This window comes from Narcine bancroftii, chromosome 1 (assembly GCF_036971445.1).
Source record: "Narcine bancroftii isolate sNarBan1 chromosome 1, sNarBan1.hap1, whole genome shotgun sequence".
Taxonomy (NCBI): Eukaryota; Metazoa; Chordata; class Chondrichthyes; order Torpediniformes; family Narcinidae; genus Narcine; species Narcine bancroftii.
Window position 1 is genome coordinate 456,741,379 of NC_091469.1, and position 24,292 is coordinate 456,765,670.

The 24,292-nt window shown below is 39.2% G+C and overlaps 1 protein-coding gene across 1 annotated transcript in view; it reads left to right on the forward strand.

Moving 5' to 3' along the window:
- The window catches only part of mrc1a (mannose receptor, C type 1a), a 186,345-nt gene that overhangs the window by 13,940 nt on the left and 148,113 nt on the right, over positions 1–24,292 (forward strand). Inside the window, exon 3 of the mRNA XM_069914658.1 lies at positions 19,376–19,546. Within this exon, the coding sequence (XP_069770759.1) occupies positions 19,376–19,546 (171 nt within the window). The remainder of the gene's footprint in view (positions 1–19,375; positions 19,547–24,292) is intronic.

The following is a 24,292-nucleotide window of genomic DNA, read 5'->3' on the forward strand; positions in this document are numbered from 1 at the left end:
TTGGCATGAAAATTTTAGTGGGTGAATAAGTGTTGTTTGTGTTGGGATATGTTGCTTTAGGAGATGTATGTGAAGATGACTGCATGATTCAAAAAGAGATTAGTGTTCATGTGGTGCAATTAATTAGGAAAGTTAACAGAATGTTATAATTTATTGCAAAGGGAAATGAATACAATTTGGGAAGTCATTCTTCTTTTATAGAGGGCATTGGTGAGAGAAAACCAAGAGTACTGTGTGCAATATTAATCTTCTTTAAGGAAGGATATAATGCCATGTAAGCAGTTATGAGAAGGCTAATGCTGGAATCAGTGGATTGTCTTGTATGGAAATGTTGTAATAGCTTATGCTCGTATCCATTGAAGGTTACAGTCTAGATCAGTTCCTTTGCATTCTCTTTGGCTTGGCTTCGCGGACGAAGATTTATGGAGGGGGTAAAAAGTCCACGTCAGCTGTAGGCTCGTTTGTGGCTGACAAGTCCGATGCGGGACAGGCAGACACGATTACAGCGGTTGCAAGGGAAAATTGGTTGGTTGGGGTTGGGTGTTGGGTTTTTCCTCCTTTGCCTTTTGTCAGTGAGGTGGGCTCTGCGGTCTTCTTCAAAGGAGGTTGCTGCCCGCCAAACTGTGAGGCGCCAAGATGCACGGTTTGAGGCGTTATCAGCCCACTGGCGGTGGTCAATGTGGCAGGCACCAAGAGATTTCTTTAGGCAGTCCTTGTACCTTTTCTTTGGTGCACCTCTGTCACGGTGGCCAGTGGAGAGCTCGCCATATAACACGATCTTGGGAAGGCGATGGTCCTCCATTCTGGAGATGTGACCCATCCAGCTCAGCTGGATCTTCAGCAGCGTGGACTCGATGCTGTCGACCTCTGCCATCTCGAGTACTTCGACGTTAGGGGTGTAAGCGCTCCAATGGATGTTGAGGATGGAACGGAGACAACGCTGGTGGAAGCGTTCTAGGAGCCGTAGGTGGTGCCGGTAGAGGACCCATGATTCGGAGCCGAACAGGAGTGTGGGTATGACAACGGCTCTGTATACGCTTATCTTTGTGAGGTTTTTCAGTTGGTTGTTTTTCCAGACTCTTTTGTGTAGTCTTCCAAAGGCGCTATTTGCCTTGGCGAGTCTGTTGTCTATCTCATTGTCGATCCTTGCATCTGATGAAATGGTGCAGCCGAGATAGGTAAACTGGTTGACCGTTTTGAGTTTTGTGTGCCCGATGGAGATGTGGGGGGGCTGGTAGTCATGGTGGGGAGCTGGCTGATGGAGGACCTCAGTTTTCTTCAGGCTGACTTCCAGGCCAAACATTTTGGCAGTTTCCGCAAAGCAGGACGTCAAGTGCTGAAGAGCTGGCTCTGAATGGGCAACTAAAGCGGCATCATCTGCAAAGAGTAGTTCACGGACAAGTTTCTCTTGTGTCTTGGTGTGAGCTTGCAGGCGCCTCAGATTGAAGAGACTGCCATCCGTGCGGTACCGGATGTAAACAGCGTCTTCATTGTTGGGGTCTTTCATGGCTTGGTTCAGCATCATGCTGAAGAAGATTGAAAAGAGGGTTGGTGCGAGAACACAGCCTTGCTTCACGCCATTGTTAATGGAGAAGGGTTCAGAGAGCTCATTGCTGTATCTGACCCGACCTTGTTGGTTTTCGTGCAGTTGGATAATCATGTTGAGGAACTTTGGGGGACATCCGATGCGCTCTAGTATTTGCCAAAGCCCTTTCCTGCTCACGGTGTCGAAGGCTTTGGTGAGGTCAACAAAGGTGATGTAGAGTCCTTTGTTTTGTTCTCTGCACTTTTCTTGGAGCTGTCTGAGGGCAAAGACCATGTCAGTGGTTCCTCTGTTTGCGCGAAAGCCGCACTGTGATTCTGGGAGAATATTCTCGGCGACACTAGGTATTATTCTATTTAGTAGAATCCTAGCGAAGATTTTGCCTGCAATGGAGAGCAACGTGATTCCCCTGTAGTTTGAGCAGTCTGATTTCTCGCCTTTGTTTTTGTACAGGGTGATGATGGTGGCATCACGAAGATCCTGAGGCAGTTTACCTTGGTCCCAACAAAGCTTGAAAAACTCATGCAGTTTGGCATGCAGAGTTTTGCCACCAGCCTTCCAGACTTCTGGGGGGATTCCATCCATACCTGCTGCTTTGCCACTTTTCAGTTGTTCGATTGCCTTATATGTCTCATCCAGGGTGGGAACCTCATCCAGCTCTAGCCTTAGGGGCTGTTGAGGGAGCTGGAGCAGGGCGGAATCTTGGACTGAGCGGTTGGCACTGAAAAGTGATTGGAAGTGTTCTGACCATCGGTTGAGGATGGAGATCTTGTCGCTGAGGAGGACTTTGCTGTCTGAGCTGCGCAGCGGGCTTTGGACTTGGGGTGAGGGGCCGTACACAGACTTTAGAGCCTCGTAGAAACCCCTGAAGTCGCCAATGTCCGCGCTGAGCTGTGTTCGTTTGGCGAGGCTAGTCCACAACTCATTTTGGATCTCCCGGAGTTTGCGCTGAAGATGGCTGCAGGCGCGACGGAAGGCTTGTTTCTTCTCTGGACAGGACGGCTTTGTAAGGTGAGCCTGGTGGGCAGCTCGCTTCTTTGCCAGCAGCTCCTGGATTTCCTGGCTGTTTTCGTCAAACCAGTCCTTGTTTTTCCTGGAGGAGAAGCCCAGCACCTCTTCAGTGGATTGCAGTATGGTAGTCTTCAACTGATCCCAGAGGGTTTCAGGGGACGGGTCCGTGAGGCGGGTTGCAACGTCGAGCTTTGCTTTGAGGTTTGCCTGGAAGTTTCCTCTCGCTTCGTCTGACTGCAGGTTTCCAACATTGAACCTCTTTCTGGGGGCTTTATTGTTCCTGGGCTTTGGCTTGAAGTGAAGGTTGAGCTTGCAGCGAAACAGCCGGTGGTCAGTGTGGCATTCCGCGCTAGGCATGACCCTGGTGTGGAGCACATCTTGTTTGTCACTTTCTCGTACCAGGATGTAGTCCAGGAGGTGCCAGTGTTTGGATCGGGGATGCATCCAGGTGGTCTTAAGGCTGTCCCTCTGCTGAAAAAGGGTGTTTGTAATGACAAGTCGCTGTTCTGCGCAGAGCTCCAACAGGAGGCGCCCATTGTCGTTGCACTTGCCGACGCCATGCTTGCCCAGGATTCCTGGCCAGGTTTCTGAGTCTTTGCCGACACGAGCGTTGAAGTCGCCCAGGATGACAACCTTGTCGGCTGTAGGGGTACGTTGGATGAGGTTGCGCAGGTCGGTGTAGAACTTGTTCTTTTCTGCTGGTTCCGCCTGGAGGGTTGGAGCATAGACACTGATGAGGGTGATGTGACGCTTGTTTTGAAGTGGGAGTCGCATGGACATGATTCGGTCCGAGAGGCCTGTCGGAAGGTTTTCGAGTTTGGAGGCAATGAAGCTCTTGACCATGAAGCCTACACCAGATAGGCGTCGTTCATCCGAAGGCTTGCCAGACCAGTAGAGTGTGTAGCCCGCGCCGCGTTCTTGGAGGCTGCCTACATCTGCCAGGCGGACTTCACTGAGAGCGGCTATGTCGATGTCAAGTCTGAGGAGTTCATGTGCAATGAGGGCAGACCGACGTTCAGGTCGGTGGCTGTCAGCCTTGTCTAGCATGGTTGTTAATATGACACCACATTTGAGGAAAGGAAAGGAAGAGTAAAAAAAAATACAGAATTATAGATCAGTTAGCCTGACTTCAGTGGTGGGGATAAGCTGGAGTCATTTAATTAAGATGTCATTGGTGCTTATTTGGCGAGAATGACAGGATTAGTCCAAGTCAGCATGGATTTTTTGAGGACATGAGCAGTAGATTGACAATGGTAGAACCAGTTGATGTGATAGATTCGGACTTTCAAAGAATGTTCAATAAGGTCCCACACAAGAAAGTGATGTGCAAAGTTAGAGAATGTGCTTCATGAGGTAATGTAATAACATGAATAAAATACTGGTTAGCAGGCAGAAAGCAGAGAGTGGTAATAAACGGGTCATTTTCAGATTTGATGATAGTTACTAGTGGGGTACAGTGGTGGAATCCCAGCTATTTACAACATTTTTTTAGACAAAGGAATTGTGTGTAAACATCTTGAAATGTGCAGATGACACTGAAACGTGGAAAATAGGTGCAGGAGTAGGCCATTTGGCCATTCAATCCTATACCTCCATTCATTTTGATCATGGCTGATCATCTACTCAGTACCCAATCCCTGGCTTCTCCCCATACCCCCTGATCCCCTTAGCCACAAGGCCCAAATCTAAGTCTCTCTTAAATATGGATAAGGAACTGGCTTCAACTACTTCCTGTGACAAATAATTCCACAGATTCACCACTCTTTGAGAGAATTTTTTTTCTCATCTCAGTCCTAAAAGACTTCCCCCTTATTCTTAAATCGTGACCCCTAGTTCTGGTTTTCCCCAACATTGGGAACAACCTTCCTGCATCTAGCCTGTCCAATCTCTTAAGAATTTTATATGTTTCTATAAGATCCCCTCTGAATCTTCTAAATTCCAGTGAGAATAAGCCTTGTCAATCCAGCCTTTCTTCATATTTAAGTTCTGCCATCCCTGGTATCAATCTAGTGAACCTTCTTTGCTCTCCCTCTATAGCAAGGATGACTTTCCTCAGATAAAGAGACCAAAACTGTACACAATACTCCAGGTGTGGTCTCACCAAGGCCCCGTACAGCTGCAGTAGAACCTCACTGCTCCTGTACTCGAATCCTCTTGCTATGAATGTCAACATACCATTTGCTTTCCTCACTGCCTGCTGTACTTGCATGCCCACTTTCAATGACTGGTACATAGTGACACCCAGGCCTCGTTGCATCTCTCTTTTTCCTAATCGGACACCATTTCGGTAATAACCTTCTTTCCTGTTCTTGCCTCCAAAGTGGATAACCTTGCATTTATCCACACTAAATTGCATCTGCCATGCCTTGGCCCACTCACCTAACTTGTACAAGTCACCCTGCATCCTCTTAGCATTCTCTACACAGCTAACTCTGACACCCAGCTTTATGTCATCTGCAAACTTGGAGATGCTGTTTTCTATTCCCTCATCTAAGTCATTGATATATATTGTAAATAACTGTGGACCCAGCACTGAGCCTTGTGCTATCCCACTAGTCACTGACTGCCATTCAGAAAAAACCCCGTTTATTTCTACTCTTGGCTTCCAGTCTGTGAATCAATTCTCTATCCACCTCAATACCATACCTCTGAGACCATGTGCTTTAAGTTTGTACACTAATCTGTGTGGGACCTTATTAAAAGCCTTCTGAAAGTCCATATATACCACATCCACTGGTTCTCCCTTATCCACTCTACTAGTTACAGGCTCACAAAATGTTCCCTTCATAAAACCGTGCTGACTCTGTCCGATGATACCACTACTTTCCAAATTTGCTGCAATCGCATCTTTAATAACTGTCTCTAGCATTTTCCCCACTACCAACGTCAGACTAACTGGTCTATAATTTCCCACTTTCTCTCTCCCTCCCTTCTTAAAAAGTGGGGTTACATTAGCCACTCTCCAATCCTCAGCAACTAATCCAGAATCTAAAGAGTTTTGAAAAATTATCACTAATGTATCCTTGGGCTACTTCATTAACCACTCAGGGATGCAGACTACCCAGCCCTGAGCATTTATCTGCTTTTAATCCCTTCAATTTACCTAACACAACCTCTCAACTTACATTTATTTCCTTCAGCCCCTTCTTCACATTAGATCCACGATCCCTTACTATTTCCTGAAGATTAATTATGGCTTCCTTAGTGAAGACAGAACTAAAGTAGTTATTCAATTGGTTTGCCATGTCTTTGTTCCCCATGATCAATTCACCTGTTTCTGACTGTAATGGACCCACATTTTTCTTAACTAATCTCTCTTTACATATCTATAAAAGCTTTTACTGTAATTTTTTTATGTTCCCTGCCAGCTTTTCCTCATAATCACTTTTAACTTTCCCAATTAATCCCTTTGTCCTCCTCTGTTGAACTCTGAATTTCTCCCTGTCCTCAGGAATACTGTTTTTTTTTCTGGCTAATTTATATGTTGCTTCTTTGGATTTGATTCTCTACCTGATTTTCCTTGTTAGCCATGGATACACGACCTTCCTTGATTTATTCTTTTTCCAAACTGGGATGTACAATTGTTGTATTTCATCTTTAAATGTTTGCCAATGCATTTCCACCATTAGTCCTTTAAGTATAATTTGCCAATCTATCTTTGCCAATTTACCTCTCATATCATCAAACTTACCCTTCTTTAAGTTCAGAACCTTTGTATTTGAATTAACTCTGTCACTCTCCATCTTAATGAAGAATTCCATCATATTGTGGTCACTCTTGCCCCAGGGGCTTTGCACAACAAGATTGCTAACTGACCCTTCTTCATTACTCACTACCCAATTTAGAATGGCCTGTTCCCAAGCTGCATGGTGACTAGGAAAGATTAGGAGAGTGGGCAAATGCATGACAGATGCTGTATCATGTCAATAAATGTGAGGTTATCATCTTTAGTGACAATAATGAAAAGGCAGATTATTATCTGAATGGTAAGATGTTAATAAAAAAGGAAGTTCAATGAGAATTGAGTTTCATGGTGAATTAGTTACTGAATGTGAAAATGCAGGTACAGCAGCTGATGAAGACAGCAACTAGCATATTTGCCTTGATTGTGATCAGTTTTGAATTGAGAAGCAGGGAGGTCTTCCTGCACTTGTGTTGGAGTTTAGTGAGGTGCTGTTGGAGCATTGTGTGCAATTTTGGTCTTGAAGTCAGAGGAAGGACATTTTATTTTATATTGAAGGGGTGCAATGAAGCTTCCTGGGATGGTATGGCTGTTGTGTGAAGAAAGACTGATTAGACTAGGATTATATTCCATGGAATTTGGAAGAATAAGGGAGGATCTCATCGAAACATAAAAATGTGAAAGGACTAGACAGGTTACGTATCGGAAGAATATTCCCAGTGCTGAGAAGTCTAGAACAAGGGGTCAAAGTCAAGAATAAGGGATAAGCATTTTGGACTGAGATGAGGAGAAACATTTTCTACTCAGAGAGTTCTGAAGTCATAAAATCCCTACCACAGAAAGTTGTTGAGGTCAGAACATTAGATAGATCCAAAAGGAAATTGAGTGTAGCCCTATTGCCCAAGGGAATCAAGCAGTATGGATAGAAAGCAGAAATGGTGCATGGAAGAAGTATGATCTTATTGAATGGTGGAGCAGGCTCAAAGGACTGAACACTACAGCACAGAAACAGGCCCTAATTGACCCTTCTAGTCTGTGCTGAACCATTTATTTTGGCCTAGTCCCACTGATCTGCACCTAGTGCATAGCCCTCCATACCTCTCCCATCCACGTACCTGTCTAAATTTCTCTTAAATGTTAAAATTGAGCCCTCATCCATCTTCTCAGCTGGCAGCTCATTGCACATTCCACATTCCCACCACTTTCTGTGTGAAGAAGTTCCCCCTCATGGTTTGTATCTCATCTACCCTAAGTGGAAAGAAGCTTATCTACATTTACTTAGTCTATTCCCCTCATAACTTTAAATATCTGTTTAACCTATCCCTGTAACTCAGTTCCTGAAGTCTGGGCAACATCCTAGTAAATCTTCTCTCCACTCTTTCTGTCTTATTGATATTTTTCCTGAAGTTAGGTGACTAAAACTGCACACAACTCTTCAAATTTGGCCTCATCAATGTCTTGTACAACTTTACCATAACAACTCAAAGCCTATACTTAATAATTTGATTTATGAAGGCCAATATGCCAGAAGCTCTCTTTACAAACCTTTCTACCTGCGATGTCACATTCATGGCATTATGTATCTGTATTCACAGATCCCTCTGTTCTACTGCACTCCTCAGTGCCCTACCATTTAGAGTGTATGTCCTTTCTTGGTTTATCCTTCCAAAATGCAACACGACACACTTGTCTGCATTAAATTCAATCTGCCATTTTTCAGCTCATTTTTCCAGCTGGAGATTCTTCTGCAAGCTTTGAAAACCTTCTTTGCTCTCGACAATATCTTCAATCTTAGTGTCATCTGCAAACTTGTTGATCCAATTGATCACATTATCATCTAGATCATTGATATAGATGATGAACAACAATGGTCCCAGCACCAATCCTGCAGACACACCGCTAGCCACAGGCCTCCAGTCTGAGAAGCAATCATCCACTACTACTCTCTGGCTTCTCCCGTCCAAATATTGTCGAATCCAGTTCACTAATTCACCATGAATACATAGCATCTGAACCTTCCTGACTAACTTCCTTTGTGGGACCTTGTCAAAGTTACTAAAGTACATGTAGATAATATTCACAGCCTTTCCTTTCTCAACTTTGTAGGTAACCTCCTCAAAAAACTCTATAAGGGCGGCATGGTTGGTGTAGCAGTTAGCACAATCCTCTTACGTCACCAGCGATCGGGACTGGGGTTCGAATCCCATGCTGATACAAGGAATTTGTATGTTCTCCCCATTTCTGCATGGGATTCCCCCAGGGCTCCAGTTTCCTCCCACAGTTCAAAATGCATTGTGGGGTTTAAGTTAATTGGATGTAAATTGGGCAGCACAGACTTGTGGACCAAAATGGCCTGTAACCGTGCTGTTTGTCTAAATTTTAAAAATATGTATAAGAGGGGATAAACATGGCCTACAATGCACAAAGCTATGTTGACTATCCCTAATCAATTCTTGACTATCCAAATAATTGTATATCCAATCTCTTAGAACACTTTCCAATAATTTACCTCCAACTGACATCAGGCTTACCAGCCTATAATTTCCAGGATTGCTTTTTAGAGTTTCTTTTTTACAATGGAACAAAGTGAGCTACTCTCCAATACTCCAGCACCACTCCCTTGGCTATGGACATTTTAAATATTACTGTCAGAGATGCTGCAAATTTTACACTAGCCTCCCCGAAACCGAGGGAATATCTTGTCAGGCCCTGGGGATTTATCCACCCTTATTTGCTTATCCTCTTTAATCTGTACAAGTTCCATGACTTCATTGCTTACTTCCCACGACTCTGTTCCTGTTTCCTGAGTGAATACTGATGAAAATTAAACATTTAAAATCTCCCCCATCTCCTTTGGCTCCATACAAAGCCAACCACTTTGATCTTTGAGGGACCAATTTTTCCCCTTGCTATCCTTTTGCTCTTAATATACCTGTGGAAACACTTACGATTTTCTTTCACAATGTCTGCCAAAGCAACCTAATGGTTTATTACCCTTCCTGATTTATTTCTTGAGGTTTTCCTTGCATTTTTAAAATATTCCTCCTGTACCTCATTTGCTCCATGTTGCCTATACCTGTTATATACCTTCCAAACCAGATTCCAAATATCCCTCAAAACCAGGGGTCCCTATGGCTTCCAACCTTGCCTTTAATCCTGACAGGAACATACAAATTCTGTACTCTCAAAATTTCACCTTTGAAGGTTCTCCACTTAGCTTGCTCATCCTTGCCTGAAAACAACTTACCCAATCCATGCATTCTAGATCCTTTCTCATTTCCTCTAAATTGGCCTTTCTCTGATTTAAAAACCAAAGCTCAGACCAATCCTTCTCCATAATTAACTTGAAACTAATGGCATTATGATCACTGGACCCAAAATGTTCCCCTACACATACTTCTGTCACCTGTCCTGTCTTGTTCCCTAAAAGGAATATTGCATTCTCTCTCTAGTTGGTACCTCTATATATAGATTTCCTGAACACATTTGACAAACTCCAAGCCATCCAGCCCTTTTACAGTATGAAAGTATCAGTTAATCTGTGGAAAGTTAAAATCTCCTACTATCACAACCTGTCTGCTATCCCTCTACAGTTTTGTTCCTCCAATTCTCATTGACTATTGGGTGGTCGATGATACAACCCCATGAGTGTGATTATACTTTTCCCGTTCCTCAGCTCCATCCATTTAAAAAAAAACTTTATTTATTCATTCAAAAAACAAATAATATGACATATGCAGCAATTAAACATGAACATGAAAGTTTTTTTTTGTATATAGAAAAAAAAGAAAGGAAACTCCCCCCCTTCAGCCAACTCTCCTAACGAGAGCCATTAAAAAAAAGAAAAAAAGAAAGAATATTAAAGAAAAATGTAAACATACATATTAAAATCTAGTCAATATAAATTGAAATGTAAGTATTCTGAGTATAACAGCCACATTAATAAAAAAATTATAATTATCATGTGAAACATACATAAATTTTTCCATTCTTAAACAATATCTCATCTCATTATTCTATCTATTAATATCAATCATATTTGTATCTTTCCACGTACTAGCAATACATTTTTTCGCTACGGATAAAGCTAAATATACAAAAGTAAGCTGAAATTTATCTAATCCCAAGCCTTTCAGAGGTTGGAAACTACCCAATAAAAATACTGTTGGATCTAAAACTATTTTAATCTTATACAGATATTCTAAAAATGATTGAATTTTCTTCCAAAAAGATTGTATATGTATACATGACCAAACGGCATGAAAAAAAGTTCCAACCGTATCACCACATCTAAACCACAAATCTGATTCATTAAAACCATATTTTAAAAATTTTTTCAGGTGTCAAATATAATTGATGTAAAAAATTGTAATTAATCATTGCATTACGTGCATTTATCAATCTAGTTACACTATCATAACAGATATCTAACCAATCATCTTCAGAAAAAATAAAACCAACATCCACTTCCCATTTAATTTTAGATCTATCCCAACCCTTTTTATCCATACCATCCTGTAATATTTGATACATAGATGAAATATAACCTTTCTCTGGAACCTTCATAAGAAAAGTCTCAAATTTAGTCATTTTAGGTAAAATCATATCTCTAGCAAACATACATTTTACCAAAGATCGAATTTGATAATAAAGAAATAAAGAGTTCTTATCAATATCAAAATCTTCTCTCATCTGATTAAAAAATAAAATCTTACCCTCTTTAAAACAATCTCCCAAATTTTTCACACCTTTAAATCTCCAATGCAATAAACTTTGATTATGTACTGAAAAAGAAATAAGTTGATTATTATACAATGGAGTCAAAGCCAATAATTTACCCCTAGAGCCTCTCATTTTATTTTTCTTTATCCATAACTTCATTAAATGTTTTAGTATAGGCACATTATATTGTTGTAACAAATTTATATTCCACCTAAACAAAAATTGATGTATTTCAAATTCAGAAATACTTGCCATTTCAATTTTAGCCCAACTAGGAGGCCGTACCAAATCCATCAATGAACTAATAAATTTAAGTTGGGCTGCTTCATAATAATTTTGAAAATGTGGTAAACGTAGTCCCCCAACTCATATTTCCAAGTTAATTTATTCAAAGCTACTCTCAAAAATTTACCCCTCCATAAAAACTCCCTAACCATTTTATTCAAATCTCGAAAAAAAATTTTATCAAGTAAATACGGAATAGATTGAAACAAATATTGTATACGCGGAAAGATATTCATCTTAATTGTATTTATCCTTCCCATTAAATTAATAGGTAAATCTTTCCATTTAATCAAATCAGTTTTAATTTTTTTCATTAACGGAGCATAATTTAATTTATATAAAGATTGATAATTAACATTCAAAATTATACCCAAATATTTAATTCGATCAGTCCACTTCAAATTAATAATATTCTTATAAACTGAATAATCTCCTTCACTTACCAGTAATATTTCACTTTTTTCCCAATTAACTTTATATCCAGGAAGACATCCATATTGTATTAAACATTCCTTCAAATGCAAAAGTGACTGAGCTGGGTTTATTAAATACACCAATACGTCATCAGCAAATAAATTAATTTTATACTCCTCGTCTAAAACTTTCATACCTTGTATCTGTGTATTTTGTCTTATGAACTGTGCTAAAGGTTCAATCACTAATGCAAACAAAGCTGGTGATAAAGGACAACCTTGACAAATTGATTGAGTTAACTTAAAATATTCCAAAATCAAACCATTTGTCAATACTCTAGCTACCGGTTTACTATATAGAGCCCTAATCCAACCAATAAAAGAAGGACCAAACTTAAATTTCTCCAAAACTTTAAACAAAAAATTCCATTCAACTCTATCAAATGGTTTTTCTGCATCTAAGGATATCACCATCAGGTGATCTAAAGATTGTCGAAATCTATTAATCAAACTAATCACGCAAAAAATGTTATCTGAAGCATATCTATTTTTAATAAAACCTGTTTGATCCATATGAATCAACTGTGGTAAAAATTTAGCCAATCTATTCACTAATATTTTAGCTATTATTTTATAATCTACATTTAACAATGAAATTGGTCTATATGAAGATACTTTCAAAGGATCTCTATCTTTTTTAGGAATTACTGTAATTAAAGCACTAGAACAAGACTCAGGTAATTTATAATGTTCTCCAACTTGATGTAATACATCCCAAACACTGTAGATAAATCATCATAAAAATTTTTATAAAATTCAACCGAAAATCCATCATCACCAGGCGATTTACCATTCGGCATTTCCAGCATAGCCATTTTAATTTCCGAATCAGTAAATGGTTCTTCTAACTCCTGTATGTCTCCATCCTCTAATATCAGTGAATTCAACTGTGATAAAAAAAGATCAATCGATCCAGTTTCTTGTTTTCCTTCAGATGTATATAACTTTTTATAAAATGAATAAGATTCATCATTAATCTCACGAGGTTTATAAGTAATAAGAGAATTCTAACAGCATTAATAGTCCTCGATATCTGATATCTGTTCTTTCTTTAAATGCCACGCCAATACCTTATGTGCTTTCTCTCCCCATTCGTAATACCGTTGTTTAGTCCTATTAATCACACATTCAAATTGATAAGATTGCAAAGTATTATATTTCAATTTCAGCCTAGATAATTCTATTTTCTGATCTTCTGTAGCATCTTTCTGAAATTCCTTTTCTAACTCATCGATCTGTTTCTCTAATTAAAGACTCTGATTTAATTGATTATTTTTATTTTAGAAGTATAATTAATTATTTGTCCTCTCAAATAGGCTTTCATAGCATCCCATAATACAAACTTACTTTGAAAAGAATTAGAATTTTCTTTCAAAAAACATTAATTTGTTTTTTCAAAAAATCAATAAATTCTATATTTTTTAACAACATTGTATTAAATCTCCAATGATAAGGTATTTGAGTTTTTTTCAGAAGTTTCATATGTAAAATATAACAGAGAATGATCTGAAATCACGCTACTTTTATATTCCGCTTGTTGTATTTTCCCTTGTAAATGTGCTGATACTAAAAAGAAGTCAATCCTTGAAAACGATTCATGTCGAGATGAATAAAAGGAAAAATCTTTCTCTGTCAGATTAAGACGTCTCCAAATATCTACTAAATTAAGATCTTTCATCAACGCTTGGACCTGAATTGCCATCTTGGATTTTTTAACTTTCTTCGGAGATTTATAAAATAAAGGTTCCAAAACACAATTAAAATCACCACCAACTAAAATATTATCATTAGCCTGACCCAAACATAAAAATGCATCTGAAATAAATATTTCATCATCTGCATTTGGGGCATAAATATTAAGTAAAGTTCAAAATTCACTAAATATCTTACAATTCAATTTAAGAATACATCCTGCCTTTTCCTCCATTGATTGTAATTCAAAAGATAAATTTTTATGGATCAAAATTGCTACACCTTTAGCTCTAGAATTAAATGAAGAAGAATATACATGCCCAACCCAGTCCCTTTTTAATTTCACGCTTTCCTTCACATTCTAATGTGTTTCTTGTAAAAAGGCAATATCAATTTTCATTTTCTTAATATATGCCAAGACTCGCTTATGCTTAATTGGACTATTTAATCCTTGAATATTAAAAGTAGCAAACCTCAACTTTGACATATCTACTATTATTACTAAATACCAATAATATCTTTATGTATATAGGCTCTCCAATAGAAAAAAAATCACAAATTAAAAACTAAAAAAAAATAAAAATCAAAAAATAATAAAGAATAAAAAAGAAACCCCCCCCCCTAAAAAAACTACCAAAAGGTAGTAATCCCCTAAACAAAAATTGGGTGTGGGTCACCCATCAGTGGCTGATGACTAGTAAAGAACTTAGTGCAAATCTCTCCCTCCCCAGCCAAACAGTCAATAACATCAAAATATCATAATAACAAAAGAAAAAAAAAGAATAAGAAAATTCTTCTTTTCATCCAGAAGATTCCAATCTCGAAGATCCCATTTCAGAAGGAGGTAGATTCTTTCCATTCCCGTTTTTCCCATTTCTGCCATATCTTCCTTTTCCAGAGCAACCAGATTTTTCTTTAGGAGATAATGGTGGACTACGTCTTTGTCCTTTTATATCTGGCAATGAATCAGCAAAAATAATTGCTTCACGATCAGTTTCAAAAAACCGAGATTGATAGTCCCCATAAAACACCTTCAACACTGCAGGGTGATGAAAAGTAGACGTATAACCTTTACGCCACAAAAATTCTTTAACTGGATTAAATCAACGTCGACGTTGAATGACCTCTTGACTCAAATCAGGATAAAAAAAGACTGTTATTCTGAATCAATAATGGGGTTTGTCATTGTCTCGCATTTTGTACTGCATGGTTGACCAGCTGAGGATGAACTTCTTAAAACTCTATGGGCTCTTTTCAGTACCAATCCCCCAGAGAAAAATTCTTGCCCTAATATTTGCGCAATCCAGTCTTTAAAGAAACGAAGAGGATCTTGTCCTTCTATACCTTCTGGCAAACCAACAATTTTCACATTATTCCTTCTGCTTTGATTCTCCAAGTAATCTATTTTTCTTTCTAGCCCCTTCTCACGTTCTCCTAGTTCTATAATTGATTTTTCCACCTTCAACACTTCTTCTGTGTTAGAAGTCACTTGTTGTTTGTTACAGTCCAAAAAAGCAGTCTGAAATTTTAAAAATTCTTCATAAGATGCATCCACACGTGTCTTAACCATATTTAATTCTGAACTTATACCAGCATTCATTTGAACCATTTCATTCATTTGAGATGTCAACAAAGGTTTTATAACAGCTTGAACAATAGCATTTAATTGCATACACTGTGATTCAGTAAAGCTCAGCTCTGCTCTCTCTGACATAGTGGCAGAACAAGGTAACTGCAGCTCCTGCTGCAACTCAACAGAAGGCATTTTAAAAGTTTTACTGCGGATCTGGACTCCCAGCGACGGCACCCCAACTTCCTCAGGGGGTCGCCGCTGGTCTCCCCCTGCATCTCGTTGTTTTTTCATCAAATCCTGAAGAAAAGTGATTTCTTCAGATTGAAATGCTACCTGATGCATTTCCAACAATGGAGTCATCTTCCTGCGTGCTCCCTCTGTTGAAATCGAAAGGCTTTCCAAATCGGGGTCCACTTCTTGGGAACACGCACATTCTTCCAGAGAATGAGTAATTCCAGTGCCATCCTTCACTTGGTGAGCAATAGACATTTTTTTTTCAGCCCCCACAAGCAATCTTTGGGGTTTAGACAATGAAGAGATTGAGCCTGGGGCTGTATCAAGTCGTCTAGGCCCCAAATCTTCAACACTTAGAAAATGTAACTTCTTCTGAACTTGAGGTTTAATCATTTTACCATTAATGGCCATAATAATTCCTTAATACCTTAAACTAAAATTTAAAAAGTTTAAACTTGAAAACAAAGGGTTAAAAATGGATATTTAAAAGTCTGGCCAGAGAGGTCAAGATTGCACATCTAGACTCTACACCATCTTGCCACGCCCCCCCCCTCAGCTCCATCCATGTGGCCTCAGTAGATGAGCCGTCTGGTCTGTCCTGTCTGAGCACAGCTGTATTATTTTCTCTGATGAGCAATGCTACTCCTCCCCCATTCATCTCCCCCATTCTATCATGTCTAAAACAAAGAAAACCTGGAATATTGAGGTACCAGTGCCCCTCCTGCAACCAAGTTTCACTATGGCCACAATGTCATAATTCCATGTGCCAATCCACACTATAAGTTTGTCTGACTTTTCTACAATACTCCTGCATTGAAACTGATGAACCTTAGAAAATTCCCACCATGTACAACCCATTGATTTCTAATGGGGCATGCACTTTTCACATAATCTTTTCCCTAATCTACTCCTCTCTCTGCATTGGCACTCTGTAGTTCCCATCCCCCTGCAAATCTAGTTTAAACCCACCAGAGCAGCACTAGCAAACCTTCATACAGAGATTTAGTTCCCCTCCAGTTCAGATGCAAACCATCCCATCTGAACAGGTCCCACCTTCCCTGGAAGAGAGCCCTCCCTCCTGTACCATGGCTTTAGCCACATGTTAAGCTGCATTATCCTCCTATTTTTAACCTCACTAGCATGTGGCATGAGGAGCAATCCTGAGATCACAACCCTGGAGGCCCTGTTCTTCAACCTAGCGTCTAAGTCCCTGAACTCTCCTTGTAGGACCTCCTCACACTTCTTACCCATGCCATTGGTCCCTACATGGACCACAACATCTGGCTGCTCACCCTCCCTCCTGAGAATGCTTGGAACTGAATCTGAGTACCTGACAGCAGGGAGGCAACATACCAGCTAGGATACTTGATCTCTTCGACAGAACCTCTTATCTGCCCCCTAACTATGGAATTCCCTATCACAGCATACTGAGATCAGGGGCAGGTGCTAGCAACCCGTATCTAAATGTTAATAAAACAAAAAAGATGGTTGTCGACTTCAGGCAGGCCTGAAGGGATGACACCCTGCTGACCATTGATGGCTTGATCGTTGAGGTCATCAAGAATATTAAGTTCCTTGGAGTGCACATAAAAAGGGATTGGCAGAACCAGTGCCAGTTTCAGTGAGTTTTTGCACAGGGAAAACAGCAAATTGGAGAAACAACACTTAATAATCCGTCTGAGCATTAGCCAACTAGCCGGCATTAACATTGACTTCTCTTGGTTATCCTCTACTTCCTATTGATGCTGCATGACCTGCTGAGTTTCTCCAGCACTTTTGTATATGGCACCACATTCATAGCATCCACAGACCTTCCTGTTAAACTGATAACAGTGTTACTTAAAACATTCAGTGGAGGAACAAAAGTAAAACAGCTGCTCCCTCACACCTGATCAGCCATTTATCTCATGTAAACCTGATATCTTTTGATTTACATCATATCCAAATCTTCAGTGAACCGTACAATTGAAGTTTCTGCTTTTTATGCAATTTTCATGAGCTACCATGATCCACAACATTATTTTAACAAGAGCATAACCTAATGTGGAGAAATTTCCAGATTATAGTGCCCAATTGTATTCCTCCTCCACCTTAATGAACTTTTTGGCCTGCAGAGTGATATTGAATGATTTAAGTATCTCATGAGAGGCTGGGGAATACTTTATAAAATGCATTTTGGACTTCTTCCCAGTATGATATTGTGGTTAACCAGTGTTATGCTATGATTGGCTGCTGCTGGCTGGACAGGCCTCCTGACACTGATCTTACCCATAGTCCTTTGAAAGCTCCCCATTTCACACTGCCTTGATAAGTCAATGAGGCTGATGGCTGTTCCAGTCTTTAGTTAATCAAAGTTTGTCAGTTTCACAACTTCAGCCTTTTGTGATTAGTGATGGACCATCAGATATGTTTTCAACCCAGCAAGGAAATAAATACTGTGGTAAATCAAGAGGGAGAAGTAAGTATTGTGACAGCAAATCAAGATAGAAAACAATAACCACAAGATTGAATTCAATTTAAAGTGGAGGAGGAGGATGAAAATGGCACTGGTTAGGCAGAAGGCAAGCCCCCACGGGATTAGTAATGATTTAATACATTAAAAAATCTTCAAGTGTTTGAGATGGCAGAACATATATACTTTATCCTTTTAAAATAACCTGAGTGGATCAATAATCAAGCTTTGTAGATAAAAGATTTTTTTTTTAAAAAAAGCAAAATTGACAGTAGAGGATGAGATTGGACACAAATGTTAAAAGTTATTTGTTGAAATGTTAAATGTTAACAAATATGAAGGATTTGCTTGTGAATAATTTCAAAGTGGATAATAAAAGATATTTCAAAAATAAAGCAACAAAAAAACAATTGAAAAAAAAGGTCATGAAGTCCCTGCCTTTAACTTTTGAATCTATCTGAAACATTCTACTTGTTCCATTATTCTGGAGAGTGTCCAACATAATCTACTTATTTGAGAAAGGATGGAGGAATAAATTAGGTAACCATGGACCAGTTAACCAATATTATCAGGAAACTATGAGAATATCATATCCTGAAAGAAACTGATGTAAATTGGAAAGAAGAAAAGCAAAAATCTACAGAAGATACAAATTTGAAATTGAACAAAATGCTGGAGACACTCAGATCAGGGAGAAAGACTAAAAATGGAAAAACAGTTAACATAAGCTCATGAACCGGAAACATTTAATCTGCTTTTCTCTGTGCACAGATGCTGCCTGACCTGAAATATTTTCTGTTTTCTATCACATTGACCAAAATTTTGTTTAATCAAGGGGAAACAGGCAAAGACAAGTCAAATTTACCACAATTAATGCTTCTTTAATTAATATTCATAACTTTTATCAATTTTTGAATTATGTCTGACATGTTGTCTACTGGTCTGCTCATGAAACAACCTCTATAATTTCATCTTGGTAGGTGACAATAAATTTGAACATGACTTAAATGTTGCATTTAATGGGCCAGTTGTGGTTGGGGATGGAATACCTTCCCAGCATGTATTTTGTTAGTTTCACAAGTCCCAGAATGACAAGGCTCTGGATATGAAGTATTTTTTTAAAATTGCAGTCCGGTTTACTGTTTTAATTATTTATCATGTTTTATTTTACTAATGTTAGATTTTTAAAATTATTTACCCAATTTTCCCTTGGACTTAAATATTTCTGTATGTTATAGTCATTAAAATGACTCCCACCTATGACAGCTGGAAAATTTGGTGTGGGCTTGCCAGATGTTAAAGCCTTCACAGACATTTTGGCAAAGGGATTTTTGCTCAGTGCTATCACCCACATGGTGCTGATTTTCTTGAGGATACTTCAGAATGTAAAAGCCATATCATATTGTAGTAAAGCATAGTATGGGCCCTTCAGCCGATGAAGCTACACAAACCTGCTCCGCATCAGACTAATCCTTTCCAAACTCAGCCCATAACCCTCTATTTTTCTTATATCCATGCACCCATCTGAGAGTTATATAAATGTCCCTCTTGTACCTTCCTCCACCATCACTCCTGGCAGTGCGTTCCAGGCATGGTAAGTCCTTCTCATCTGGCTCTTGTGTAGAAAGATTGATTCACTGTGTTATAACATTTAACGCAATTAGATTATATTTCAAATCAGTTCTGAGAAATTCTGTTTCTCTTTCAGATATATTTACAATATTTGGTAATTCAAATGGACAACCCTGCGTAATTCCTTTTAAATATCAGAAAAAGTGGTACACACAGTGTATCACTGAGGGACGAACTGATGAGTTACTTTGGTGTGCCACTACCTCGGACTATGTGGATAAGAAGTGGGGGATTTGTCCCATGAAATGTAAGTTTATCAAAATATTACCTACTGTTCTATAATTGTATGACCTTGTTCATCATGCTTTCCTTTCTAAACACTGCAGTTTGTATTAACTCGCAAACTAGTCACTTGCAGTTGTTGCCATTTTTCGAGAGGGAGAGAGTTGATCAGTGGAGGAGGTGGCTCTGAGAACACAGAACTGGAGGAAAGGAGACTGTTGATCTGCGCTCCTCCCCTGCTATTTCTTTTCCTTCTCCCCAGCCTTTTAATTCAGCCATATGCCTGCCTTTTATTCACACCTTGAAACATCAGCTATACATCTTTGCCTCCTGTGGTCACTGCGAGACTTGCTGAATCGCTCCAGCATTTCTGTATTTTTGCTACAACCACAGCGTCTGCAGACTTCTGTGTTTCAGTGTGTTATGTTGTGACTTATATTTGTATTTATGCTTTTTACCTTTCCTGTTCATGTAATTGTTGCCTCTTGGATTTCTCAGCAGGAGCCTCGAGATTTCCGATAGAAGCTAAAGGTTACATTCATTGAAGAAGTTTGTAAATAATTTAAAAATACTGAGTTTGATCTCTCAGACGTGGTAATTATGATGAACTTATGCTGCAATTCCTCCTTCGACAGTATATCCACCCCAATTATAAAACACACATCTGACCATACATAATGCACCAGGTAGAGGCTGGTGGTATATAGGGGATGTATTCTTTCCTTAGGTCTGGCACAGAAAATAATATTAAATGAAACAACATAAATAAGACACATATTCTATTGAGCATGGTGCATAGATAGTAGAGCCGGAGATCATGGTTCAATCCTGACATTGGGTGCAATCTCTGCATTTTGCGCCTTTTCCCTGTGAGAGCGTGGGTCTTCTATAGGTGTTCCAGTGCTCTTCTGCATCCCAAACATTCTTGAGTATCCACTGTAGACGTTGGTAGAGGTAGAATCTGTGGGGAAGTGATAAGGATACAAAGAGAAATTTAAAAAATGGGATTGATGTATAAATGGGTGTTTGACGATGAACAGAGAAGAGCCTGATTCTGTGGGGCATCTCTTCATGATTCCAGGGATCTCGTTCAGATTTAACATTTAACATTTTGACTTCAGTGCACAATTCTGACCACATACAGATTCCTTACAGACAGCACCGGATTCAAACCCTGATTGCTGGCGCTGTATCAGCGTGGCGCTAATGGCTATGTTAACTATGTCACCTCATTTTTGAACTGGGAATTGTCCATTTCTCTCTATGGATATTGCCTTACCCATTAAACCCCTCCAAATTCTCTTTATTTGCTCAAGATTCCAACATCTGCAGTTTCTTTAGCCTCAACTGCATTGACTTGTGTACCCTTGTTTGAGTGGAATATTGCTAGCTGAATCCCCATATATTTATCCAATCCTATTTTGCCACCGAGTCACAAAATTGCTTGGCTTATCCATCGAGATGATTCTCTTGTTCTTGCTCCTTGTACTTCAAGTACTAAAAGCTAAGCCTTAGACTATTACTGAAAAAAGTGTGAGGAAAGACTTGGAGAAAGAGTTCCAGTGAAAGGTTATTGGGACTCTGCATGAACACATGGCATGTGCAAACACGGGCAAAATGAAATTAATAAAATTTGATAAATTACAGAAAAAGAGTGCATGGAAAATTATTTTGAGACTGCATCATGGGCTTAAGAGCCTTTGCACAAAATTCATATGGGGTAATAGTGATAAGTTAAAGTTTATCATATGATAATGGATTGAATAAATACCCATATGAAGTTAAAATAGGGTACCTTATCTCATTTAGTCCGGTAGTCAGTGTCGAGGCTTTATTTCCAGCTGTTATCACTAACTTGTCAGATATTGGCTGAGATCATCGTTTAGGAGCCATTGTTATGTTGACTAAATCTGTACTTCCACTGGGAGTTAGTGCACAAAGGAATTGCAAACATGAAAATTGTCATCATGTTCTTATAATGCGTGAAATGAAGCTAAACAAAATTGATATTTTTGCAATCATTAATAAGACCAAATTATGGTCAAAGGAGACTCACAATATTATTGTATTGCTGCTAAATACTTAGTTGCATCCCCAGAATAATTCTCCAGCAAATCTACAAGATTCATTTAGCACCCATAGGAAATATTATGTCAGTGGATCTGTTATAATCATGGATGGGCAAGTCAGCCAAATGCACTCAGAAGTGGCCTATCAGTATTGCTGGCAACAATTTTTACAAAGCTTCTGCAAAAGATTCAAATTACTTGGAGATACTCATTTACAGAAGTATAATTTACATTATGGGTATCTTCCCTGAGAGTTGCAATTATACAATCTATTTGTTGACACTGTCAGTCCAGCTGTAGAAAGTTAGCCGGACTTGCATCCAATAAACCCAAGGCAAGAAGGGAATTTTAAAGTAAATTGATTCAATAAATCTGTAAAAACACATTATAATCTGTAATGGTGACCATGAAATGACTAATTGCTGTAAAGGACTATCTCTTTCACAAATGTTCCTCAGGACTGGACATCTTTCTCATCTTGGCCTGTATATGATTTCGGATCAATGGTTAAACAAGCCACTTGAGCAGTTACAGTGGCTAATGATGAGAAGAAAACTGGATAACATTGATGAAAGCATTTTGACCTTAGGCCTGTGGAGTCTACCTCATCAATATTTGGAAATAGTCAGCACCCCAAGCCCCTCCTACTCCCCGCCCCTCACCCTCACTGAGCGCTATTCTGGACATACAAGGAAACTGTTTCTTCCATGACCAGTTGTTCTCCTTCCTTGTCCTACTGTTCACTCTCAATTATACAATGCCAATTACAACATTGTGCCCACCAAAGCCAGATCTCGTGAGTCCTCCTTGTCGCCATTTCTCGTGAGCTCTGGCACCTAAAAAATTAGCACTGAACCCTGGAAACATGCCTATAATAAGGGAGATCACTCAGACTTGTATACCATACACACAGCATCTAACATTCCACCCTGCATTATTGTTGTTGAATGTATCACAAGAACATAAGAAATAGGACCAGGAGTTGGCCATCCGGCCAACGAGCCTGCTCCGCCATTCAATTAGATCATGGCTGATGTGATGAAAGGCTCATCATATTGCTTAATTTCCCCTACTCTGTAAAAATCTATCCAAAATCTTAAATATATTTATTGAGGAAACCTGCACTGGTTCAAATTTATTTTAAAAATAAATACATTTAGATATACAGCCTTTTCAGCCCATGAACCCGTGCTGCCCACAATTACACCCATTTGTCTTGGTGAATATCTATTACTGTTGGGTTTTGAGGTCCTCTGGGCTCGTAACACTTTGCTTTTCAAATTTCACAGTGAACTTAATCATATGATCACTGCCACCTAAGGGTCCCTTTACCTTAAGTGCTCTAAATACCTCTGGTTCATTTTGATAGCACCTAGTCCAAAACAGCCAATCCCTTGGGAGGCTCATTAAAAAGCTGCTCCAAAATGCCATCCCATGGGCATTCCACAAACGCTCCCTCCTGGGATCCCACACCGACCTGACTTTCCCAATCTACTTTCATGTTAAAATCCCCCCCATAATTATCGTAACACTGTCCTTCTGACATGCCTTATCTATTTCCAGTGTATTTTGTGGTCCACATCCCAGCTGCTATTTGTGGGTCTGTACTTAAATGCCATTATGGTCTTTTTACCTTTATCCTTAACTCAACCCATAAGGATTCTATCTCTTCTGATCTTCTTTCTAATGATTTGATATTGTTTTTTTTACCAGTGGACCCACACCACTCTCTCTGCCCACCTGTCTATCCTTTCAATACACTTTGTGTCCTTGGATGTTCAGTTCTCACTGATACCCATCCTTCAGTAATGGCCACAACACCGAATCCTCCAATCTGTAATTGCACTGCAAGATCATCCTCCTTGTTTCCAATGTATATGGGGTTTGTTCTTCGCTTTGGTGTGTATTTTGAATTGAGATCCAGATTAGCCTTGCTCTAATTGGACAATGCCACAACCATGAGTGATCTCATCTTGTTTCATTTCTGTTATGAGCTCAGAGGATCCCAAAACCCAGCAGCAATAGATATTCACCAAGACAAATGGTTACTTAATCAAAAAATGCTTTTAATGATCTTTAAACATGAAAGCAGGATCAAACTTTAACTTATTACTATTAACTTAACTAACCTAACTTAACCCCCTTCTAATTCTAAGCACACATGTATATAATGTGTATGTAAGTTTAGAAAAGTTCTTTGATTCACAGTCCAATCTCACTTCTCTTTCCTCCAAGTTCATTGTTTTCAGGCAATTCTTATACTGTGCACAGAATTTAACATTTATGAATTTCACCAGGCTTTGGTACTTGAAAGTTAAATGGTTACCACTCAGGAAGGTTTTTGTCGACTTTCAGAGCGAGATTTGTAGTTCGTTAGACACTCCCAACTGATTCCTTGTAATCAGCCACTACAGTGCCTTGCTGAATAAACTTGCCCCATCAGGGTTTTCAAGATGATAACCTCTTTCTTTCAGGTCACCATAGAGTTCCTTTCTGTTTCTTTTATTTCAAGTGAAATATTAGGCAGCCAGTTCTCCTTTTATATGAACCGCAAGGGGTTTGACCAGGCTGAACTAAGCACTCACAACCCATCTTCCAAATGGGGATTTTCCACAAGCTTGCCAGCTTGTCCTGTTCTAGTCCCACCTGCTGCTGCTGAACTGTAAAACTGCAGAATTGATCTCTCTCTCTCAGAGAGAAAG